At 41.6% G+C, this 21,539-nt stretch overlaps 2 protein-coding genes across 2 annotated transcripts in view; one reads left to right on the top strand and one right to left on the bottom strand.

Moving 5' to 3' along the window:
- Positions 1–130: 130 nt before the first annotated feature.
- Positions 131–4,949, top strand: LOC118430772 (transmembrane protein 143-like). The gene is made up of 5 exons (XM_035841794.1): positions 131–230; positions 1,030–1,632; positions 2,155–2,349; positions 2,703–3,336; positions 3,966–4,949. Exons 1-5 carry the CDS (start codon positions 168–170, stop codon positions 4,265–4,267), a joined length of 1,797 nt encoding a protein of 598 aa, XP_035697687.1. The 5' UTR covers positions 131–167; the 3' UTR covers positions 4,268–4,949.
- A 1,129-nt stretch (positions 4,950–6,078) lies between these two features.
- Positions 6,079–21,539, bottom strand: part of LOC118429836 (glycine receptor subunit alpha-1-like) — a 28,590-nt gene continuing 13,129 nt past the window's right edge. Inside the window, exons 4-9 of the mRNA XM_035840436.1 lie at positions 16,806–17,026; positions 15,625–15,707; positions 14,280–14,417; positions 8,717–8,933; positions 7,237–7,339; positions 6,079–6,878 (exon numbers count right to left, since the gene is read on the bottom strand). Of these exons, the coding sequence (XP_035696329.1) occupies positions 6,210–6,878; positions 7,237–7,339; positions 8,717–8,933; positions 14,280–14,417; positions 15,625–15,707; positions 16,806–17,026 (1,431 nt within the window). The 3' untranslated portion in view covers positions 6,079–6,209. The remainder of the gene's footprint in view (positions 6,879–7,236; positions 7,340–8,716; positions 8,934–14,279; positions 14,418–15,624; positions 15,708–16,805; positions 17,027–21,539) is intronic.

Raw genomic sequence — 21,539 nt, forward strand, 5'->3', positions numbered from 1 at the left:
TTACCCTATTACTAAACGTATTTTACTTATAATATTATATTTATATTTAGAAAATGTACACTAAATGAAAGCATTTGTTATGACAGTGCATATTACCAAAGTGTTACACCCTCTAGTCTATCATTTTGAAAGTAGTCCAAACCCGGTCCTGCTGTGCGAAATCCAAGATGGCGCTGTCCTGTCTGAAAATTTCGTTGGGACGGGCTTTGGCGGTACGGCCGTTGATACAGGTATCTAAAGTGTATTTTGGTACCACAAGAGCGTGGATTGGGCCCATGTGCAATGGGCGTATGGGGTGTTATATGCTGACACTACTCACAGCATGCCCCACGCCAGACAGTTACACTACATGTAGCGTAACAGGTTGCACGGAAATTTACCGTTGGGGGCGTGTCAAACAATTTAAGTCTGGTGTACAAAATTTTAGGATTTAGAAAATCAGACCACAATCATAATGGACCTCTGCTCTGCTCTTTTTGAACTTTCAAGAAAGAAAACGGTTAAAACTTGGTGGGGTCTATGATAGTTAGAAAAAAGTATTGTATATCCTTGTTGCCCCCCTCCCCCTTTCTTTTATAAACATCTTTTGACCCACCTTACCCCACGCTCCATGGTTATACTTACTGGTATTATGCAGCTATTAAGAGGGTAATAAATGAGAGCATATGTTAATGATTATGAATGACTTGACAATAATGATGCCAAAATGTCAGAACCTCGAATATGTGAATGCCTGATATAGTAGACATCAGTGTTCTCACTAGGATTCGCTGGTTGAAATATTATATGTGCAGCATAGTAGCCCAAATCACAGTATGGGGTATCCAAATCACAGCAAAGGGGCCCTTTTTTATGCTGAAAAAGCCTGGTGAGAACACTGGACATCACTGGCATTATTTCTCAGGCACATACTATTAAGTTGTGGGTAATTTAGGATGGAGGGTTGATGGTATTGTTACTGTTCCCGAAATGGCATACATTTGTATATCAATTGATATGAATTAACCTGTAGATTTTCCTCTTGTTTAGGTTTACAGGCCAAGTCCAAGATACAACCTAGTATTCTTACAGTACAGCACATCACCTGACAAGGGGAAAGACACAAAGAAAGATACTAAGTTCCAGTCCTCAGAAAGCCTTTCTGGATACTTTGACAAAGGCAGTTCCCAGCAAGCTGGCAGCAGTGCACAGCAACCTGACAGCACTAAACAGCAACCTGACAGCAAGCCATCTTTAGGAACAACAGCAGACAAAAGTCAAGACTCCACAGCAAAAATCCCAGAGTCAAAAGCTGTACCTGATGCAGATCCTCCGGGGAAACCACCAGCTGATGAGATACCTGCTGAAGTACCCCCCTCCGCCGTTCCCCCACCCCCTCCAGCCAAGCCCCCCGCCCCCCAGATCCAGCTGTCCCGGCCTGAGCTGACCAAGGAGGAGCTGTCCCGGCTGGTGCTGCGTCAGGACGAGTATGTGGAACGGTTCATCCCCATCACCCGCCGCTCGCTCATCCAGCACCTGGTCCAGCACCCCGGCCTGCTGACCGACAGGGAGAAGGTCAAGTTTGACAAGTTCTTCCAGGCACTGGACAGTGCTGTGGTCACTACCTACCATGGAACACTCACTGAGCTGAAGGTCAGTGTATTCCTTAAGGCTACACAGGGCGATAGTTTGAGGTGCATCGGATGCAATGGCCAGTAGCAGATATATACTAGTAAGTGTGGAGAACAAATGATGCCCTGCCTCAGTGAACACTGATACTAGTATGCGAGGAAGATGATGATGCAACTAAATTGTACAGATACTATGTACATTGCATAAAAAGATGTTGAAAGAGGGCTGTTATATGATTAGGCAAGATTCAAAAGCTTCAATTAGATTACTAGTAGATACATGTATAATAACTTATATTATAAACAGCTTATGTACAGGTTGGATACATGACCATTATACTAGGAAAATATGACATACATATGTATGCCCTATCTTGAAAGATTAATGTTAAGTTCATATGACCAATTGAAATGTAATTATTTCATCAATTATGTCTTAAGCAAAATCTTAGAAAATAAGAGGGCTGATAAGAAGGTTTGTTTCTTTAGCAATTATGTGCCGGACTGAAGTGGTCATAACCTTATTCTATTTTTCTCTCATCAGGCTCTTTTTGACCCCCTAAACCCTGACAAAGACACGATCAGCACGCGGCAGTGGAACCGTAAGGAGCGTGCGGAGAACGAGTTCTGGCTACTGCAGAAGCTGGCCATCGTCATGGAGAAGGCAAACTTCCACGAGTTACCCAAACCTGTGGTGGAGGTGGCCCTACAGGAGCATCAAGCAGGGGATGGAGTCATGGTGAGTACATGTACATACAGGGGTAAAAATACTGGGTACATACAAACATTTCTGCACCAAAATCAGAGCTGTGTGCCTAACTTTGACTGTGGGTGCACTAGTGCAACAAGATATTAGTTATGCATACAAAATCTTAGACAACATATTCTTGACAGAAAGTTTTATAACATTTCTTATTATTATTTCTTGTTTGAAATTTTAAAGCAAAGTGTAGAATTTCAGATTCAAGCTTTGAACAGAAAAGGGGAAGGTATGTCATTTTGTTCTGCTGATAGAGTGAAAAAAAGAGCAGACTCAGTAGCCATCAGCATATTTGTATATAACATCTATCTTCTCCGTTCATACACGTACAGGTGCGAGTAGATGCCAGCAGGTACGACATCCTTCGCTTCTGGGCACTCGGTAAGGAGGTGCGTCCGCCCGTCTCAGTCCCTCTGGCCAAGCGTCTGGTCGCTGCCCTCGGGCGTCTCGTCACACGGAGTAAGAAAGTGGAACCGCAGGCCCAGGAAACTTTCAAGAGGTTAGTGGTGGCTGTCCGGCACACCAAGGACGGGAAACTCACGCTGAAGGCCTTTAAAGACATTCCCATCAACGCCTTAGAGCAGGTGTTACCTGAGGCTAAGGTGCGCATGAGCCAGTTCGACCAGGCCTTCCTGTACTTCAGCGTGGGCATCACCAGCCTGGGGATGCTCATCAAGCTCGTCACCGTCATGGCAGAGTACCAGGTCAACTGGTCGCTCATCGTGGGCGGTGTGTTCGGGCTGATCGCAGCACGCACCTGGTCGTCTTACAAGAACCGGCACATGCGGTACCTGGCGGAGCTGTCGAAGACGCTGTACTACAGGAACATTGCGAACAACAGGGGTCTGCTGACGCTGCTGGTGGATCGGGCAGAGGACGAGTCGGTGAAGGAAACCCTGCTGGTGTACACCTTCCTCCTCAGCTATCAGTCTCCCAGGGGTCCAGAGTCCAGCACGGGTACAACAAGTGAGTACAACATCTTTCTATCAAGCAACATTCTTATGTTAATTCAGTAAAAGTACAGTATGTTTGACATGTGGGATGCAGCCACAGGAAAGTGTTCCTTCCATGTTGACACTCATGAGCTGTATAAGGTGCAATTCTGCTATCTTGCTCCAGGTGGCACTTGTGAGCTCTGAAGTATTGGAAAGCTGCATTTAAAATGGTAATTTAAGCCTACTGTACTGTGGTAAATATACCGCACAGCAAAGTTCTCACTTGTTTTACATAAGTTTGTCATAGTTCAGAGCTCTCTCACTGTTTAAACTCATGTTGTGCTGACGGCTACTCACCTGATGATTGAATTAAGTGTCATCAGTGGTCTAAATTTCCCATTCAGTATTACTAGAGTAGTGCTTTTCAAGCTGGCTTTCCTGAGGATGGATTTTGATGAATTCTCCAAATTCAAAGACCAATAACTTGTCATAGCCGTCAGCAAGACACAAGTTTCAAACAGTAAGACAGCTCTGAACTATGATAGACTTGTGTAAAAGAAGTGTTACTTTACTTTGGGTTATTTTTACCATAGTATAGTAGGCTGTTCCATTTTCTTTCCTTTAAGTTTGGAATAGTGCTATGCTGTTGAATGTTCCCAGGTGGCGCTGCAATAGGAGCCCTGGAGAAGGACATAGAAAAGTGGGTGTTGGAGAAGACTGGCAGCCAGATCAGGTTCCATGCAGACGAGGCCGTCCAGTTCCTGTCATCCTTCGGAATCCTGAAACAGGAGAACAACCTGCTGAGTGTCGTTCCCCTGGACACCGCCATCGCCTGTCTCCCATGGCAACCCGTAGGAATGGACAGCAGGTCCGAGGAGTTTGACGTGGAGGAGGGATACGACAGACGACAGGAAAGTAAGGCGGCTGAGCAGCCAAGAAAAAAATGGTTTGGACTTTTCTAGGGCATGGAACAGGAAAGACTTGATCTGAATTCTCCTTCATTGTTGCTTTTTGAGGGGATCATTTTTGTAGTTAACATAGAATAAGTTTTATATCATGCAAAAGATTACAAAGAGTTCTGGAAATTTGAAAGAATTTGTAAATGTGCCAAAGGTATATCAATTCTGTCAATAATGACAGAAATAAAAAGATGATAATATAAGTAATGTAATGGAAATAGTTATGAGATAGTGTGTACTAAAGATGTGATATCTTTCAGATCAAAGATCTGTCTAGGTTTGACATGAAGAAGGTGCTGTTCTAAAGAGAAGAATGAATATGCATCTTGTGATGTGTTCATGATGACAATTTATATGCAGCAAATTAGTAAGAGTAAATTGGTACCTACCGGTATGAATTATTGTGGCTTTGAAGGGTTTGAATAAATTTTGCACCATGTTGTCTTGACCAAACAGAGTGACACTTGTTATTACCTGCCAGATGATCAACAGATGATCAAAAATGTTTAGATAGGCATTTGTGTACGTTTGTTACACCAATGTTTGACCCTAAAAAAAAACGATGATGATGCTTTTGATGTGCTGAAGCTTAACACAGTACAGTGAAAATTCTGACCCACGAGTCTTGAATTTTACAGTTTTACTTCGGCAGAACATTACAGTGATACAGAGTGACCAGCTTCCAGACATTCAGTGTGTATTTATGGTGGTTTATATACATTTCACTCATATATAAGTTCACTTGAATATTGAGTTACAGTTCTGTGCTAGTAGTCTTGCAACATGTTTACAACAATGAGGAAAATTGCAGTCAATTGAAATTTTATGCCGTTCTTGAACCTTTGACCTCCCCTCAACTTAAATCCCACATTCTATTCCTATCAGACCCGTGTCTTGTGATCGTATAGTGGCTAACAGACCTGCTTCTGGACCAAATTGTTGTGGATTCAATGCCATTTATATATATATATTGGTATGTTGAACCATGATTTTTACAATGCTGGGGATGATTGTCGACTTTTGTCGTCCTCCCATATAAAATAAGACTCTTTGCCATAACATTAGTTTTTCCACATACTTTATAAGAGGAGTGCATTTAGGGGAAAGTCTTGATGTTCAACAGTCAGTGTAAGCAATGAGGTCCTTACATATAGCTGGTGAATCATCATTTGGTGGTTTACTGGTATACAGTCAAACCTGTATTAGGGGCCACCTCTACAGAGGGGCCACCTGTCCATAGTGGCCACTTTTTGTCGGTCCCTTGGGTATTTTATCTACAAGTTACCACCTCTATACAGAGGCCACCTGTCTATAGTGGCCAAATTTGTCCAGTCCCTTGAGTGGCCGCTATAGACAGGTTTGACTGTATATGATGTACAGCTATAGATACAATATAACGTTACAGATCTGTTATTAACACCTGTTTTTAGACTGTTATCAGTACATAACAGACATCTAATGTCTTATTTCCTGGAAGACACAACAGTTTTCTGGACCTTACTTTAAGGCACTCCACTAGTCAGCTGAACATCACTGTCACAGGATACAGTATCTGTATGTACATTTACATTTACATGTAGTGCACTGGTCACAAGACTTGCTTTCTGGTGTTGGATATAGATTTTTTGGTGCCACACATGTATAGCCTCCACCAGGCCTTCCTACATGGGCACGGGGATCGTAGAATTCATTTAAAAAATTGGGAAAATGGCCAGGGGAGTCAGTCCACACTAAGATTAATGTTTCCCCTCCCGTGAAATCCTCTGGTGGCAAATCGTTCTCCCCATAATAGCCATGGTAGTCATTCTGGTTATGATCTTGTAGTAAGGAGCTAATGTCATTGACCCTTATATAATTGGCCTTAAATGTCCAAAAGACAATTACACCACATTAACATACTGCAAGTGCAGGTGACATAGGTCTGACTCTGAAATCTGTCATTTCATCACTGTAGAATCCGGTAAAGGTATAACCAGTAGAAGAGGTTGAATATAAGGAAGGCTAGGGGGAAGACGACTCGAGAGGCGCGGTCCACTGCATGGGAACGTCGTATTGCCAGTCGCTTAGCCTCCAATCTTAGTTCTGATGTGAAACGGACAGACTCACAGCTTTTCTTGTCACTGGACTTCTCCTTTGGTGTGTGCAGCATCTCAACTCGAGTTTCCTTGCCTTTTTCTGGCACGTCATAATCTTTGGCTGGATATGGGATACTGGTGATAGTCTTGGGTGTATACTCTTCATCCTTCTCCATGGTTCCAGTCTTCAAACTCTTATCATTTGCTGAAACCTCAGCTGGCAGTGTCAGTGATTCACTGGTAATGGCACTCATACTGTGGTGGTTCTTTATTGCCTTTGTGCAAGGAGTCTCCATCAAGGGTGGGTGGTCCAGGTTGCCAGTAGACTGAGTAAAATCTTTCTTTTCAGATGCTTGCATGCGTTCTACAGGTGCGCAGTTGTTCACATCAGGTGTGCAGCTGTCTCCTTGACTATGTGCCGACTGTGCAGCTATGGAGGTTCTCAGGTGCAGGCCGTTCAGCTGAGAGACTGTACCGGCATCACCACTGCAGGGGTCGTTTTTCTTTTTGTGACGTAGCTTCTTCATCAAGCGCTTGTCCTGTAAAACATATTCAATGCATCTGTTAAGCTTTATCTACAACTCTTTTTTTGATGTGGATAAATAATGTATGCAGTTCACATGCTCTAAATGATATTGTTAAAGTCTGGTACAAAGAAGAGCATAAAATACATAAAGATGCATATGTATTACATTATATCATCGCTTATAGCAAACTTCTATCAATCTTCAAGTAGTGGAAATCAATGGCAATGAAAATGTACAAGAAAAAAGACACTACTGGTGATATTTCATCTTGAGAGATTTAACTCACTTCTCTTAACTTGAATTTATAAACTGGAAACCCCACATTAAAGTGTATGGGTCTGGTAATTTGATTTACAGTAGTAAAGCCTACCTGGCGTGAGATGTGGTTGACAATGGCATACTCCAGCAAGGCTGCAAACACAAAGGTCTGGCAAGCTGCCATCCAGATGTCCATATCTGTTATGTAGGAAACCCTGATGGAAAAGGCGGGGCAAGGTCAAGTACTGTTGTGGTTGTAGCTGTATTAATAAAACATCCTCGGTTGTCGATATGATAATAATCCCTGGATGTAGTGTTACTGATCAATGGCAACGACTTCTCAGCTTTGTTGAAGATCACAAAACAGATCTATTGTATGTGTTACTGAATGGTTGATGAAACAATGACTACTGGTGCAGGTAGCAAATAACACTTGGCAGCAGAATGGATAGAAAGTTTAAAAGAAAATGATGGCTGGAATGTTAGAGAGTATGCTTTGATGAGTGAGGGATGAGGACTGAAGATATGAACAAAAATGCGATAATTGCACAGCAGTAATTTCTGCAATTTGATAGATGTGTGCATGTATTTGCTTTTGTACAAAATGTATATTTGCTTGAAGTACATGCAGACTGCTCAAAATACTTTTTTTTCAGGCAGGTTGCCCAGGCAGCAACTGAGTCAAATGCCAGGTTGCGCCATCAACATTTTAGGTTGCCCCACTTTCAAGGTATTACTTCCTTCAAATCAACAACTTACCCATTACATTTTCTTCCAGTTACATGTAACTACTTACGTTTTATCTTATCAAGAATTAAGTAAAAAAGCTTATGCACTGAATCCAACTGCAAAATTTCAGGTTGGGTACTGCACTACCTGGCTTTAAAATTGAGTTGCACCAAGAAAAATGTTGCGTTTTGAAGTGTGCAAGTCAGGGTACTGTAAATGCATTTAAGTTCATGGGGATTTGATTTCGCGGTAGTGGGAAAAAGGACTTTTCGCGGTTTTAAATTCATGGTAGCACCATGCACTGTAGTCTTTTACTGCCATGGAAAAATGTTCGCGGTGGTTTTAAGTTTGCTGTGTCAAGCAGCCACTGTGCAAACCGCAAACATTAAACCACTGCGAAAGTTTCTGCATTTACAGTATTTTGAGCACTCAGTTATGTAAGACTGACCTGGGCATGGCGGCTGGAGTAGTAGTGGCACTGTGTGTGGTGAGTGTCAGGACGGTGTGAGACTGACCTGGGCATGGCGGCTCGAGTAGTAGTGGCACTGTGTGTAGTGAGTGTCAGGACGGTGTGAGACTGACCTGGGCATGGCGGCTCGAGTAGTAGTGGCACTGTGTGTAGTGAGTGTCAGGACGGTGTGAGACTGACCTGGGCATGGCGGCTCGAGTAGTAGTGGCACTGTGTGTAGTGAGTGTCAGGACGGTGGTGATGTGACATGTAAGACTGACCTAGGCATGGCAGCTCGAGTAGTAGTGGCACTGTGTGTAGTGAGTGTCAGGACGGTGTGAGACTGACCTGGGCATGGCGGCTCGAGTAGTAGTGGCACTGTGTGTGGTGAGTGTCAGGACGGTGTGAGACTGACCTGGGCATGGCGGCTCGAGTAGTAGTGGCACTGTGTGTGGTGAGTGTCAGGACGGTGGTGATGGCCAGGGCTACTCGGGCAGGCGCAGACTCGCTGTGGATCCAGAAGGACACCCAGGAGATGATGACGATGAGGATGCTGGGAAGGTAGATCTGGATCAGGAAGTAGCCGATCCTGCGCTCCAACAGGAAGTCAGCCTTGATACAAGGGAAATCTCCTGGAAACAAAATTATATCAATATCTAAGGTTTAGTATTGTAGGGATGTCTGTGTGGCGCAACGGCTAGAGCGTTGGAATCGGAATTGGTAGGTCCTGAGATCGTTATGCCCCTGCCCCCATGACGGTGGAGTGACGCCCACCGAGCCTCACGGCTAAGAGAGACTTTAGAGAGAGACTTAATCTGTCTAAAGGTGCCAAAAACACGTACGGATTTGGTGTGCCAGTGTGTCAACATCTGCACACTTGCCACTAAGACCTGTGATTTTTTTAAAAATTGTGCCGTTATTTTACAGACCATGATGGTTCCAGATGATGATAAAATACAACACCCAAAATAGGCAGGTAACAACGTTCATACAAAGCTGTCTCTTTTACTAAATTTGTGGTAGATTGCCAGAAGTCAAGATTTATGTCTGATTTTAAAATTATCATTTGGGAATTTTTAGGTAAGCAAATGCTTTTGTAATAGAGCTGGGCTGTAATAGCTCAAAACGTTATGCACATTTACCAGTTAATTATCACTTGAATGCATACTGTACTCTGTATGAATCTTACATATAAGAAGTAACGAGCAGACTGATGCATATTCATCCTCGTAAAGCTGCCTGCATGGAAAACACGGATGATCCAATCTTTAATCAAATGCCTAACAGCGCATGGATTTATTGAACCGAAATGGTCCTGCTTTCGGCCACTGCAGAGGTAGATTTGGCAAGCAGCTGTATATATGACATGCAGAAGGCATCGAGCCCAATAAACATGGCAAATAGTGCAAATAACCCAGATTTTACAGCGAGAGCACAATTTATTTTGAATTTCTGGAAAGGGTTTGTGGTGTAAGCATTTGCTGATGAGGCTTTTAATGCATTGGAAACTGTGGGTTTACTAGTATTTTCTGACATTACAAGAAACCTATCAATGGATTTATCCAGACTGTGGCTTCAACGTTGATAACTGACTACAGAAAATAACATTTTCAAATCTGTTACTGTAACAGCAAAAGCAATTACTTTGACAAAAGTACACAATCAACAGTCAAGAGATACAATAAGAAATCATTCTTCATACACAATATTGTATGTCATATGACATAGAGAATATGCTTTACCGTCATATATTGCATCGTAAAAACGACCAAATAAAACTTCTAAGGCATGTTATTAAAGTTCAAGAGGACACATTAAAACTTTATCAGCACAATAATAAAAGACAGACTGTTCTGGAAGTCAAACTTTACTTGCTGCACCTCATAGAGGATGATTGATAATAATGATGATGATGATAAAGCATTCTTGATCCTGCACGTCAACATAGCAAATCAGTCAAACAGATGGTATGATAAGGAAGGCAAATCAGTAGCACTTTCACTGAATCCGTAAAATGTTAATAGTGTGTCATTACGTTTCAAGAACAAAGTGAAAGTGAAAGCCTTTTGAAGTTAAGATCAATCAGACTATCACTAAAACTTAAGCACCGCGATGCATAAAATGTTATGGTATGCAAGAAGACGAATCAGTAGCACTTCCGGCCATAGTACTTAACGTTGTTGTATATCAACCAGACAAATGCCACTTCTTCATGGGAATTGCCGTTGTTATACAGACACATTGTCATTCTCCGGCATTCACATATTGGTTTTTCCATTGACGTATGTTATTGATTTCCAGAGATTATCCAGTGAATAGATAACTAGGATGTACAGTAATGGGTCGGTGGTGCTGTTACAGTGCTCTTTAGAACACTTGACCTTTCGACCTTATGTAAATGTCTCAATTCCAAGCCTGCCCTTAGAATGTTAAGCTTCAGACTCTCTTTCTATTGGATCATTTCAAACTTTCTTTCATTAATTTACGGAAACATCTCCATCATGTAAAGGCTTTACATATGAGGGGTGATCAATAAGTCCTCGGCCTCACCCAGAAATAATAAGCACAACTCAGATTTCTAAGCGCAACTTCATTGTATGAAGCCTTTTATGAATATCCTCCAAATTTCAAATCATTGTTGTCATTACTTTCAAGGCATTCGTTTTTTTTTTGAAAATTAGAAGGTAAGTGGCGAGAAAAACAAGGGTGAATTGTGGTCAGACATGTGTGGGTCGAGTTCCCCATGCCGTAAATTCTTTGTCATTAACAAAGACATTCTCAAAATGTTTGATGATGATTCTCTTTCTATTTCAAGCAGAAAGAAGTGGGTGTCTGACGTCCAGCAGCGCAGCTTCACCCGCACACCTCAGGTCGCAGCTCAATTGTCCACGTTTTTTCCTTCTCCCTTACCTAACGTTACTGTGTGTTGCCTGCAAAGTTATAATCACACTAATTTTAATTTTGGTACACATTCATATAAGACTTTATACTTGACATCTATACTTCGAAATCTGAGTTGTGCCTATTATTTCTGGGTGAGGCCGAGGACTTACTGATCACCTCTCGTACGTGACTTACTGTCTTGAATATCAGAGAAGGTCAAAGAGAATAAGGTTGTCTTCTACAATGTAACATGAACGGATTGCACAAATCACAGGTAATAACAGTCTCATAATACAGCATAAGTGCAAAGACATCTAATAACAGACAGTTGTCTTGGGTTCAAGTGAAAACAGTCATATACCCTGACTTGTTATCCCAGCTCATTACTTTGTCCCATCCGATCCAGAAAATGTGAATTGCAGTTAGATCAGCACTGACTTTCCTTGATTCCAACCTTTTGGTAGTTACATTCTAGTCTACTATGATTTTTTTAATTCTTCAAACGATAAGCCAATGACATTACATGGGATATTATCCATATTTTAAGAAAGTGGGAAAGATCCAAGAAATAAACAGGCACTTTGTTGTTCATACATGAATGTATTTGGACATTCTGCTGTTCACTTTATTCCATTCATGGCTAGCTTATTTCATTAGTTCTGAACCTGATATCTGGCTTGATTTACCGCACCGATGACTCAGCAGAATTACCTTGCACACTTCATTTACCTGCAGAGATTAGGATCGATTTGGTATGGTTTACCGGGTCGAGTCACGATGTTGAGATACTGAGGGTGACATCACATCCTATATCATCAGCGGAGGAGTCATTGAGCCCTGGTTGAAACAATGTGGGGCCTCTGTGGCATACCCAGGAGGAGTACAAACGTAACCCTTAAGCTTGAAAACCTCCCTTGCTGCCAGGCTAACCACATTGATTCTACCGTATCTGTATCTTTTGTATTTATGAATGGCAATTCTATTACATCTTCTCTATTCAGTAACTTTATCCAATCAATTCCCTAATGGCCAAGTTTGGCAAACTTTTCATCTATAGATCTCTATAACCTCCAACATGGATGTTGCTCTCTACGACCTCCCCATACAGTAGTTATTGGCTGCTGGCAAATTGTAAAACGTATGCATCTTTCAAAGACATAGCAATTATGGCTAATGTATTGGATGTTGGTTGTCCCATGTAGTTGGAATCTTTCAAAGAGCAGCTTTTCAGGTTACAACCTTTGCCATCGATTACCAGGGCAGAGGAGCCATTGAGAATTTGGTATAAGGAAATTATGATAAAACACAAGATAACTGATCTGATACAGAAAGAAAATGTCTTGAATGATGATTGTGATCGACAGAGAGAGAGGAAATGAGAAAGTATGGTTAGTAAAGGGATGTCCTAAAATCCGGATTGCACCATTAGGGTCTCCATCAAGAGGACTATCAGTGTCACTAACGAAGAAGAATATTGCGTGCATGGCCAAGAAATACATTTGAGGATCATTGTGTCCCATCAGAGGATTGCACAGAGCGCATGATGGACCATTCCACATCTATATATAGGCCTGCAGATTTCCATTGGCAATCCCCGCTCATATCTCAGAACTTTATGTCTGTTCAAGCCCAGTAATGACGTCTCAAGGCGGTTTGAAGTAACAGTATACGTTACAACCTTCCCCTGGCAAGCTGTAGGTACCATTCACAGTGTGGCAGGCCATTCTATTTAGTAAGATAAGGACAGATGTTCATAGAACTTGTGAAACTCAGCCTGTCCCCAACTATTGGATGTTATCGAAGGTTTTGGTCTAACTGGCTCAGAAGTTGCAGGAGAGAATGTCTGAATCAGACGGGGGTACTGGATGCTCATTTGCGGTCATTGGTGCATGTCAAGTATTTTGAGTCTTCGTTTGGATGATGACGATCTTCTTTTATTCAAGTCACAATATGATTGCGTATACTTAGTCACTTTTTGCAATGAAAGATCATGCAGATTTTAGACTTGGTGTTTTGGCGAGTCAGGTCAGAGGCAACTTCACTCTGACCTGTGATAGTTTTCATTAGAAGAAGCGTAATCATCAGCTCATCTTTGCCAGTATCTATACGTATACGTGCATTGCCTTATCTGTCTCGGAATTAGATACAATAATAAGCCCTTTCACAGAGATCAGAACGCATGTGCGGCCATAGGAATTCTAGGTAACGTTGATATGTCAGAAAGTGAAAAGCTCAAAAAAGAAACAAAACCCGTCTGGATATTGTTACGAGGGGCGTGCAATTAGTAATGGTCCTGACCCATTTCCCATAGCAGGAGATTAATGAAACTTGGCACAGTTATTAGTCTTTCTCTTCATAGGAATCACCCAGAGTTATGCATTTCTCCCATCGTTTGATGCAGCTCTGGACACCGATTTTGTAGGACACCCCAGGTTGGTCCTCCAACTGATGCCTCATCAATGGCACAAGAGGGACGACCAGGTCTGGGAGCTGTTTCCACAGACTTCCAGCCACGTTTGAATTCAGGATGCCAGCGTTTTACAAGGTCATATGATGGGGCATCATCACCATAAGTTTCATTTATTTCATCAAAAGTCTTCTTTGGTGTGCGTCCTTTCAAATACAAAAACCGGATCACTGCGCGACACTCAACTGGTTCCATTTCACACCTGGTCCATTTTGCACCTGACTAAGTTCAAACACCAGTAAATCAGAAACCACAATTAGTTCAGAGTTGTCTTTTGTAACATAACCCATAGAGATATGAATTATTACACATACAAAATTTCATTTAGATCAGACAACTGGAAGTGGGTCAGGACCATTACTTATTGCACGCCCCTCGTATGATGTACAGTACATCATAACAATATCCAGACGGGTTTTGTTTCTTTTTTCGGGACCTTTACCTTTGACATATTACCTAGAAAGGGCTTATCTTTCTCTGGCGGGGATTGATTGACCCCTCCCCTGTCGGACGGGAGGCTAGGAGCGTGACTTAGTATGGTAATAGCTAAATTGCTGAAGTTGTCGTGAGCTGATGAGAGAGCAACTATTCTGTTCAGACGAAGGCACAGCACTTTGTGAGAACGCACCTGTGGAGTACCCTGCTGTACAACTCTTCACATCGGCAATGCTGAGGTCAAAGTCAGGCAGGTGGACTTCCCGGGATATCTCCAGGGGTGCTCTGGTGGTGATCCAGCCCAGCACCATGTCCTGTGTGGTGTAGCTGTCTGGGAAGGTGAGGAACAGAGACATAATGGTAAGGAAACGACGGGGGTTCAATCATTAAAATAAGAGGTTCGTAGTGTCAGGGTCAGCAAGCACATTGTACATGGCTTTGATCGCAGTTTTAAGTTTAGGAACAGAGACATTTAATGGTAACAAAATCGACGGGGGTTCAGTCATTAACGCAAGAGGTTCGAAGTGTCAGGGTCAGCAAGCTCATTGTAACGTTACATAGCTTTGAGCACAGCTTGAAGTTTAGGAATAGAGCAACGGGGGATCAGTCATTAACGTAAGGGGTTAGTATCAGGGTCAGTAATAAACCAAGCACATTGAACATAACATTGTACACAATGATAGGATTCCACTGAAAAACAGTGAACTTACACTAGTATAATCCAGTAGGTATTGAATATAGCAATAAACGAATGATCTTTATTTGCATGTTCCTGCCCATGTGGGCTAAATGCAGCAAATCCCATGATGGGATACTAATTATAAAGACTAAGTACTATAACATGTAGTATTACAATTGAATAAACAATACATCTGCAACTAAGTTATCACTATATCTAACGTTTACATGACTCTTCCCTTTTCTTAAAACATGTGTATACGAACTCACAGAGTTTGTGTTGTACAAAGTTGTCTGTGGTTGTCATTATATGTACAAACAGGTTGTCGTTGGTTAACTCTTTACATCGTGTATCTACTACATTCAGAGCACTGATAAAAGAGTTGCGCATGTCATTGTATAAAGGACACTCTAATATAAAATGGACTTCATTCTCTATACGGTTGGAGTTACAAAGTGTACAGAGTCTAAAACATATCTAGGACCTACGACCAGAGGAAAATTATGCCAAGTGCGTATGAAATGTAGAGGAATGGCAAAAAGTACGATATTGACAATTTGATACAATCAATAGCAGTCTTTATCAAATTATAATTCTGTCTCAACTTTAAATTAAATTTTTGTTTTCCTTTAGTTTTAGTGAGACTCCCTTTACCGTCACAATAGGGATACAATTTCACTATACGGATATTGGTAGTATCTAATAAGTGACGGTAGATCCGAACCACTGCACTAACCAACAGTAGATGCCAATCGGGTGTGACACACTGCACAAATTAACTCTCATCATCCAATTTGAAACTGTTCATTAACATCACCGTTGGCTTGCCGATAAAGAAGAATGGATTAGCGGAACTTACAGCTTTCTATCTGCATCTTACAGTATTGCTTGTCAGCAGGAAAGCTGCGCAGGTGCATGTAACACGACAGCTTCAGGGACAGCCTGAAACATGGTAAAGTTGGTCAGCTTTACGCTAAAGAACTTTATTGAATCAGAGACTGGACTAAGTGATAGGGACCTAACTATAATGATGAATAATAGATCACACTGGAAGCGGTTAATGCTACAACTCGATAGAGTATGGCTGTGTATGTGTGTAAGGAGCCAGCGCTCTAATCTAAATCGAACAATTCATCAATACACGAAAGAGCAGATCTACTTGCTTATCTTCCTAATCCACTCATCGAAGGTTTGGTGATTCAGACAATGGGTCTTCAAAAACAACCAATTGAAACCATGATCCGTTATTAGATAAGGAGAGATCCCTCTCAGATGAGTGGGCGTCGTCGATATCTATCTCATTGTCATTCTACACGCTACACCATGAAGTTTAGTACCATGCACGGGTGGGTGGTTTGCTAGAGACCATTACTTCTACCCCAGGGAACCGTAGAATCCAATGAAAAGTTGGTTATTTGATTCTCCTTCAGCAAGCCCTTGCCTGTCCAAGTATATCAGAATCAGTACCAGTTCAACCATGTAGGGTGAGAAGCCAGCATACATTTCCATATCTAATGTATTGACACTGATTGGTGACAGTTGTGACACTGATTGGTAACTGTTGTAACATCTGAAGCATTGGTACCATTGAATATACCATGTATTACTCTTGGACATAATTACTAAGGAATGTAGTACATGCATCTAAGTACCAGTTGAAGGCTTATACTGACATTGTATCCTTATCTTTCAGCAGTCAAAATTTAAAGGTTTTCTATAGTTAATAGTTTACAGCAGTTTTCTTATAGTCTATAGCTTGTTTTAAATGTTCGCTGGAGGTGTGTGTCCTGTAGAGGGTGTATAATCCTGTTGCCCACACCTCTCAGATCTTGATTTGTAAATGTTAATAAATAAATAGATATATAAATAAATAAAAACTAATGGCAGTCGCTGACATGACTGCCAAGGATACTAGCAAAGGTGCAATGGCTGGAAATTTGATGGAGGCAACTGCTGTCCGAAAGGAAGATTCCCATTTACTTTATTTACTACAAATAGTAGCCCTTCGACAACTGTAAATAGTGAGGCTGTTGTACCTACCGCATGCTGTAGAGAACGGTACCATTGGGGTGGATCCTTATGTACTTGTTGGCCGTGGTGATGGCGTGCATCTTGCCGTCCTTCTCGTTCACGAAGAACAAATCCGGCACCCAGATCTTAGGCCGGATGTTGGAGTCCAGACTGATGGTTTTGTTCAGTCCTTCAAACACCAGCCGCGGGTCCTGCCAGAACTGCCGCAGGTAGATGCCAACTGTGTAATCCTAGCAGGAAAGTTCATCTGATTTGGTAAATTACATACTGGAGAGTTGAAACTTTTCGCCAATCAAAATCATCGACTCACAGGAGGGGTGGGGGTAGGGGTAGTGACTTCCAACATTTCACCCACTGGCGCCACCTATGCATAAATGCACGTGTTCTGAGCTACTGGGTAGCGAAAGAGGACTAAACGGGTCCATAAAAAATAGTGGTGATGGGTTGGTGAAGAGTTTACTTTCTCCGTATCACGTAATCCTGAAGAAGTCCATTTTGGCGCGTATGGAAGGCATTTCAGCACCCATGCATTATCAAAAACTAGTAAATGAATTTGCCAGTAAAACAAAATATTTATTTTACGTTGCATGATTGCTTTCTAATTCTTTTACAGCTGCATTTGATTTGAAAGTCAACCCATCATCTTTACGTACTGTTATATGATTTGAGATCAAAGTGGCAGACGGTGATGTAAAATAAACTGCGGGTAATAAAATTGAGGCTGCAAGGAACATCTGAGCGTCCTGCATTTTGTTAAGGATTACGAAAGAATACGTCATGTCAATAAACTCACCACCGACATGTTACAAGCTTCCAATCAGTAGCGCGTAGAGTTAATGAAGTAATTACCATATCTTATTGTTGGCTGGCACGATCGAAAAAAATTTTGGGCTGTGCAATGGGCTACGCTAAAGCCACCGAGACGTATGCCTTGCGTGCGTCAGAAGACTTCTGCATCGTTATTGAAGTTTTAGTTCTGGAGAGCTCAGCGGACCAGAGGTCGTTTATGTTAGTGGCTTGATTAGATAATCTATAAACAGTTTCTTTATTGTGTCTTAGCGATGCATGCACTCACTTTAACAGAAATAATCAATGGTATATCCTTATTGCTTGATTACTTGCATATGTATTTTCTTGAACAGTCCATATGAATTGATTCCAGGCTGGAATTTTTGTTTGACATTTCTAAAACCAGACGTCACGTCTCGTCCATTGGTTGAAGATCTATTGATGGCAAAGCTGCATCACATCTACCGTATCAATTGATCGGAGACTTTGCATGTCCCTCTTCGATGAGACAAAAACTAGCCCCTTCTGCCTTTACATGTCTTCGCTTTTTCATGATCAAATATCAGAATGTGTAACTCTGTACATGTGGTTAAAATATTTTTGTAGCTGTCCGTTTGATGCGTACACGCTCTAGCAATGCAATAAACAAGCATGTGGGTAAACCCATTCATTGCGTATTCTATGTACAATGAGATAAACAGCCCAATTCATACTATTGCTTTTCACAGCCGTTTGTATTTTAACTATGCGTTTCACTCAGTATAGAGGCTTAGCATGGTAATTTATCACCGAGTGTGTGAGGATATAGTACCACGTGTCCCCATTGACGTCATCAATAAACCAGACAATCTTATTTGGTGATTTACATTTCTGCTAAGCATTGACGGATTTCAATGCAGGAGAAGGTACCGCATGTCCCTATTGACGTATTCGAGTCACCAATAAACCAGACAATCTTATTTGAATTTACATTTTTGCTAAGTATTGACGGATTTCAATGCCTCAAGAGCAGATTACTATCCCTGAAGTGCTGACAACAGAACAGTCACATGTATTTTAAAGCTCCTGCTAGGCCAATTACTAATTGTCATTGCTGATAGCCATTACGAGATAGCAATAGGCATCACCGTTTTAGACTTTACCTCCTGTTAAACCTTTCAGGCGGATAATAGATTCCTGACTGGTTCTATCTCGCAACTTTCCATCAGGTTCCGAGTCATGAGCGGTAGGTCCTGAAAGGATCGATATACACCTGCGAACCATGAACGTTTGTTCAGTACCTGTAGTTAGGTAACTGTATGACAGATGCATCTTGTGAGGCAAGTGTTGGCACTGTGTCGGGATCTGTATCAGCAGCTTGCTTTGATCGAATGGTAGCAGCAGCACTGTCGTTGGTATGTTTTAAATCACGGTTGCGGCCGTATTTCATTTCACAACAGAAAATAGATTGTTGCTAGACGCCGGAAAGACACGAGTAGTTCATTTTCATGATATCACAAATGTGCCCCGTATGACATCCTTGGCGTGTTACACAATTACTAGCACTGTTGTTTCTCTTAGGCTGCACATCCGCTAATTGCCACTCCCAATGTGATGGCTCATTTATTTCCGTGTAATGAGAACGGATCAATAAAGAAAGTAGAGCTCGTTGTCAATGCTTTGTTAGGGTCTGGTCGATATCTGGTGGATCCCAACCTGATTGATGAACTTTGATGGTGGCTTCTTTCGTGGGACTGTTAAGACTGGAGAGAAAACTATCTGAAAGACGCCTTTATCTACGTCACTGGTCCTGATATTCACGTTGAGACACACTGACAATTGAAGAGACTCGTTTACCACAGCTCTCTATGTATATACTGTAAGGTGTAACGCGTAACAAAAAGAAATAGGATCGTAACCGAGGCATACTCAACCCCTGCCCAACTTTTCTTTGATTGATGTAACAAGGCGTGCCGGTCTTGCAAAAAATTATCCATCAACTGTAAACAGGTCAGTTTCCTGTCTACAACCTTTTGCAATATTGGCTGCTGCCCTGAAGGTCATCAAGGAGCAACTTATCTTAGCTTAAAACCGGTATCATTGCTGCGTCATTACAGGCTGTACCCCAGCCATGTTGTGTAGCGAGAGATATCCGATCCTGCTCCATCATAAATGGCAAACAGCCAATCTGTCCACAGCCCCACTGGTGGTACAATATACGCCGTCTGTTGTCTTCTGCGATGCCAGCAGACATTTTATGCAGTTACCCAATTATCCTGCCGAAGACCTTTCTTTTATGAGAGGCGCATAAACGGAAAAGGATAATAGGAAGCATTCCTCTTCATGATGCTCTAAATAATGGTGAGCGAATGGACAGTAAGTCTTTCTTTTGTGTCCTCCTTCCACGTCAATGACAACGTAAGTGCAGCTTCCAACAAAAAGGCAGAGGTAGAAATTACAGTGTTAGTCTGTAATAACTATAAACACTGAGCTAACTGTTGTCTTTCTAAAGGCCATCAATAATAACTGGGTCGACGCTTCTCTATACCGTACAATCCATTATCAAGTCATGGTATCGCAAATTAGAAGCACGTGTCACGTCTATGGTCACGTTTAACGTAATACAGGACTTCCAATTTAGATTAATTTGGCCTTGAAAACGTCAGGCATGATCTGTTTATTGTGTCTATCTGGTGTTAAAAGTAAGAGTGATGCAGCAAAACTCTAAGATACATGAGTTGTAACTTCTAAAGCTATCCGGGGAGCACGAAGAGTTCATGCTTCAATACAAGTAATTTCATTGCTACCCGTGCCTAAATGTGTTCGCCTCGTTCAATCTATTTCTCCATTCCTTGTGCACACATCGTGATCTTTTATTTTATCGTAGCCTCATTATTGCTAATCCTGTCATTAGTTCTATGCGCAGCATGGCGTAAGCTGGATTATGAACATTGCCATTTCTCTTTTCATTAAATCATTTTCAGATGAGATGTTGCATTGCTCGGTAGTTATTAACACCCTGAGTAACCGTTTTATAAGTCGCACTATAACTGCAAATTCAACATGACGATTTACTGCTGATTCGCTTGATGTGAGAAACCTATGATCACCAAAGGACATTCTGTCAAGGTCCATAGCCTGATTTATTGCGAAGAGTCCCATGGTACTGGAGCATACTGCCTGTCTGACCTGTGTAAGGATGCCCTATGGTAATTAGAAGCACTCCATCTTGTACAGGGTGCTGACAATGCGGTGTGTTATCTGACGCCATGTGACCGTTACAAATCTAAAACTAGACCAGATAATCATTGTGGCTAAATCTACTAGTAACTGACCCTCAACTTTATGACTAAAATTGCGATAAAGAGCCTGAAACTATTTCTTTCATTACACTCTCTTTTTCCCACTGTGTCTCTGCTAAATGCTAGAAATTTTGCTGAAATATGAACTTTTTCACCTTTGAATCACATCTTTGTTAAATGAACTAGCCTGATTAATTTTACATAAGTACGGCAGTGTATAAGTCTTATCAAGACATGCATTGGCAAATTGCAGCTTTATGGCTGTCAGCACTTCGATGAGGAAACGTGTATCAACACACTTTATCGTTATTGCTATTAGTGACAGTATGATAATCATGATCTCATTATCTGTATAATATATAAACTTCCTGAAGAAGGAGTAATCAAGCGCATTCTTGAGTCAGCTTTCTTATAATCAGATTACAATCGCGATAAAAGAATGTCAGAATCTAATGATGATCTTATCACCAGGGATTTCTACATGTCTACATTTTCCTGATCACCAAAGCAAAACGGATGTGTGACAGCATAATGGAATTTGAGTAACGATGTGTGGAACTGTAGGTAGCTCGGCGGATATTGATGTTTGTTTCATGGGCAAATCTATCTTGAATCCCGGGAATGACTAAAGGCTGTACGCCTCGCTAATAAATCGATGCATACATCCCCCGTT

The sequence above is a fragment of the Branchiostoma floridae genome, chromosome 14, assembly GCF_000003815.2.
Source record: "Branchiostoma floridae strain S238N-H82 chromosome 14, Bfl_VNyyK, whole genome shotgun sequence".
Lineage (NCBI taxonomy): Eukaryota > Metazoa > Chordata > Leptocardii > Amphioxiformes > Branchiostomatidae > Branchiostoma > Branchiostoma floridae.

What these genes read in the sequence shown, in the direction of transcription:
- LOC118430772 (XM_035841794.1), top strand. Translation starts at nt 168, where the DNA reads ATGGCGCTGTCCTGTCTGAAAATTTCGTTGGGACGGGCTTTGGCGGTA. An exon ending in CGGTACGGCCGTTGATACAG is followed by an intron (nt 231 to 1,029) that starts GTATCTAAAGTG and finishes CCTCTTGTTTAG; the next exon opens with GTTTACAGGCCAAGTCCAAG. An exon ending in AAGCAGGGGATGGAGTCATG is followed by an intron (nt 2,350 to 2,702) that starts GTGAGTACATGT and finishes ATACACGTACAG; the next exon opens with GTGCGAGTAGATGCCAGCAG.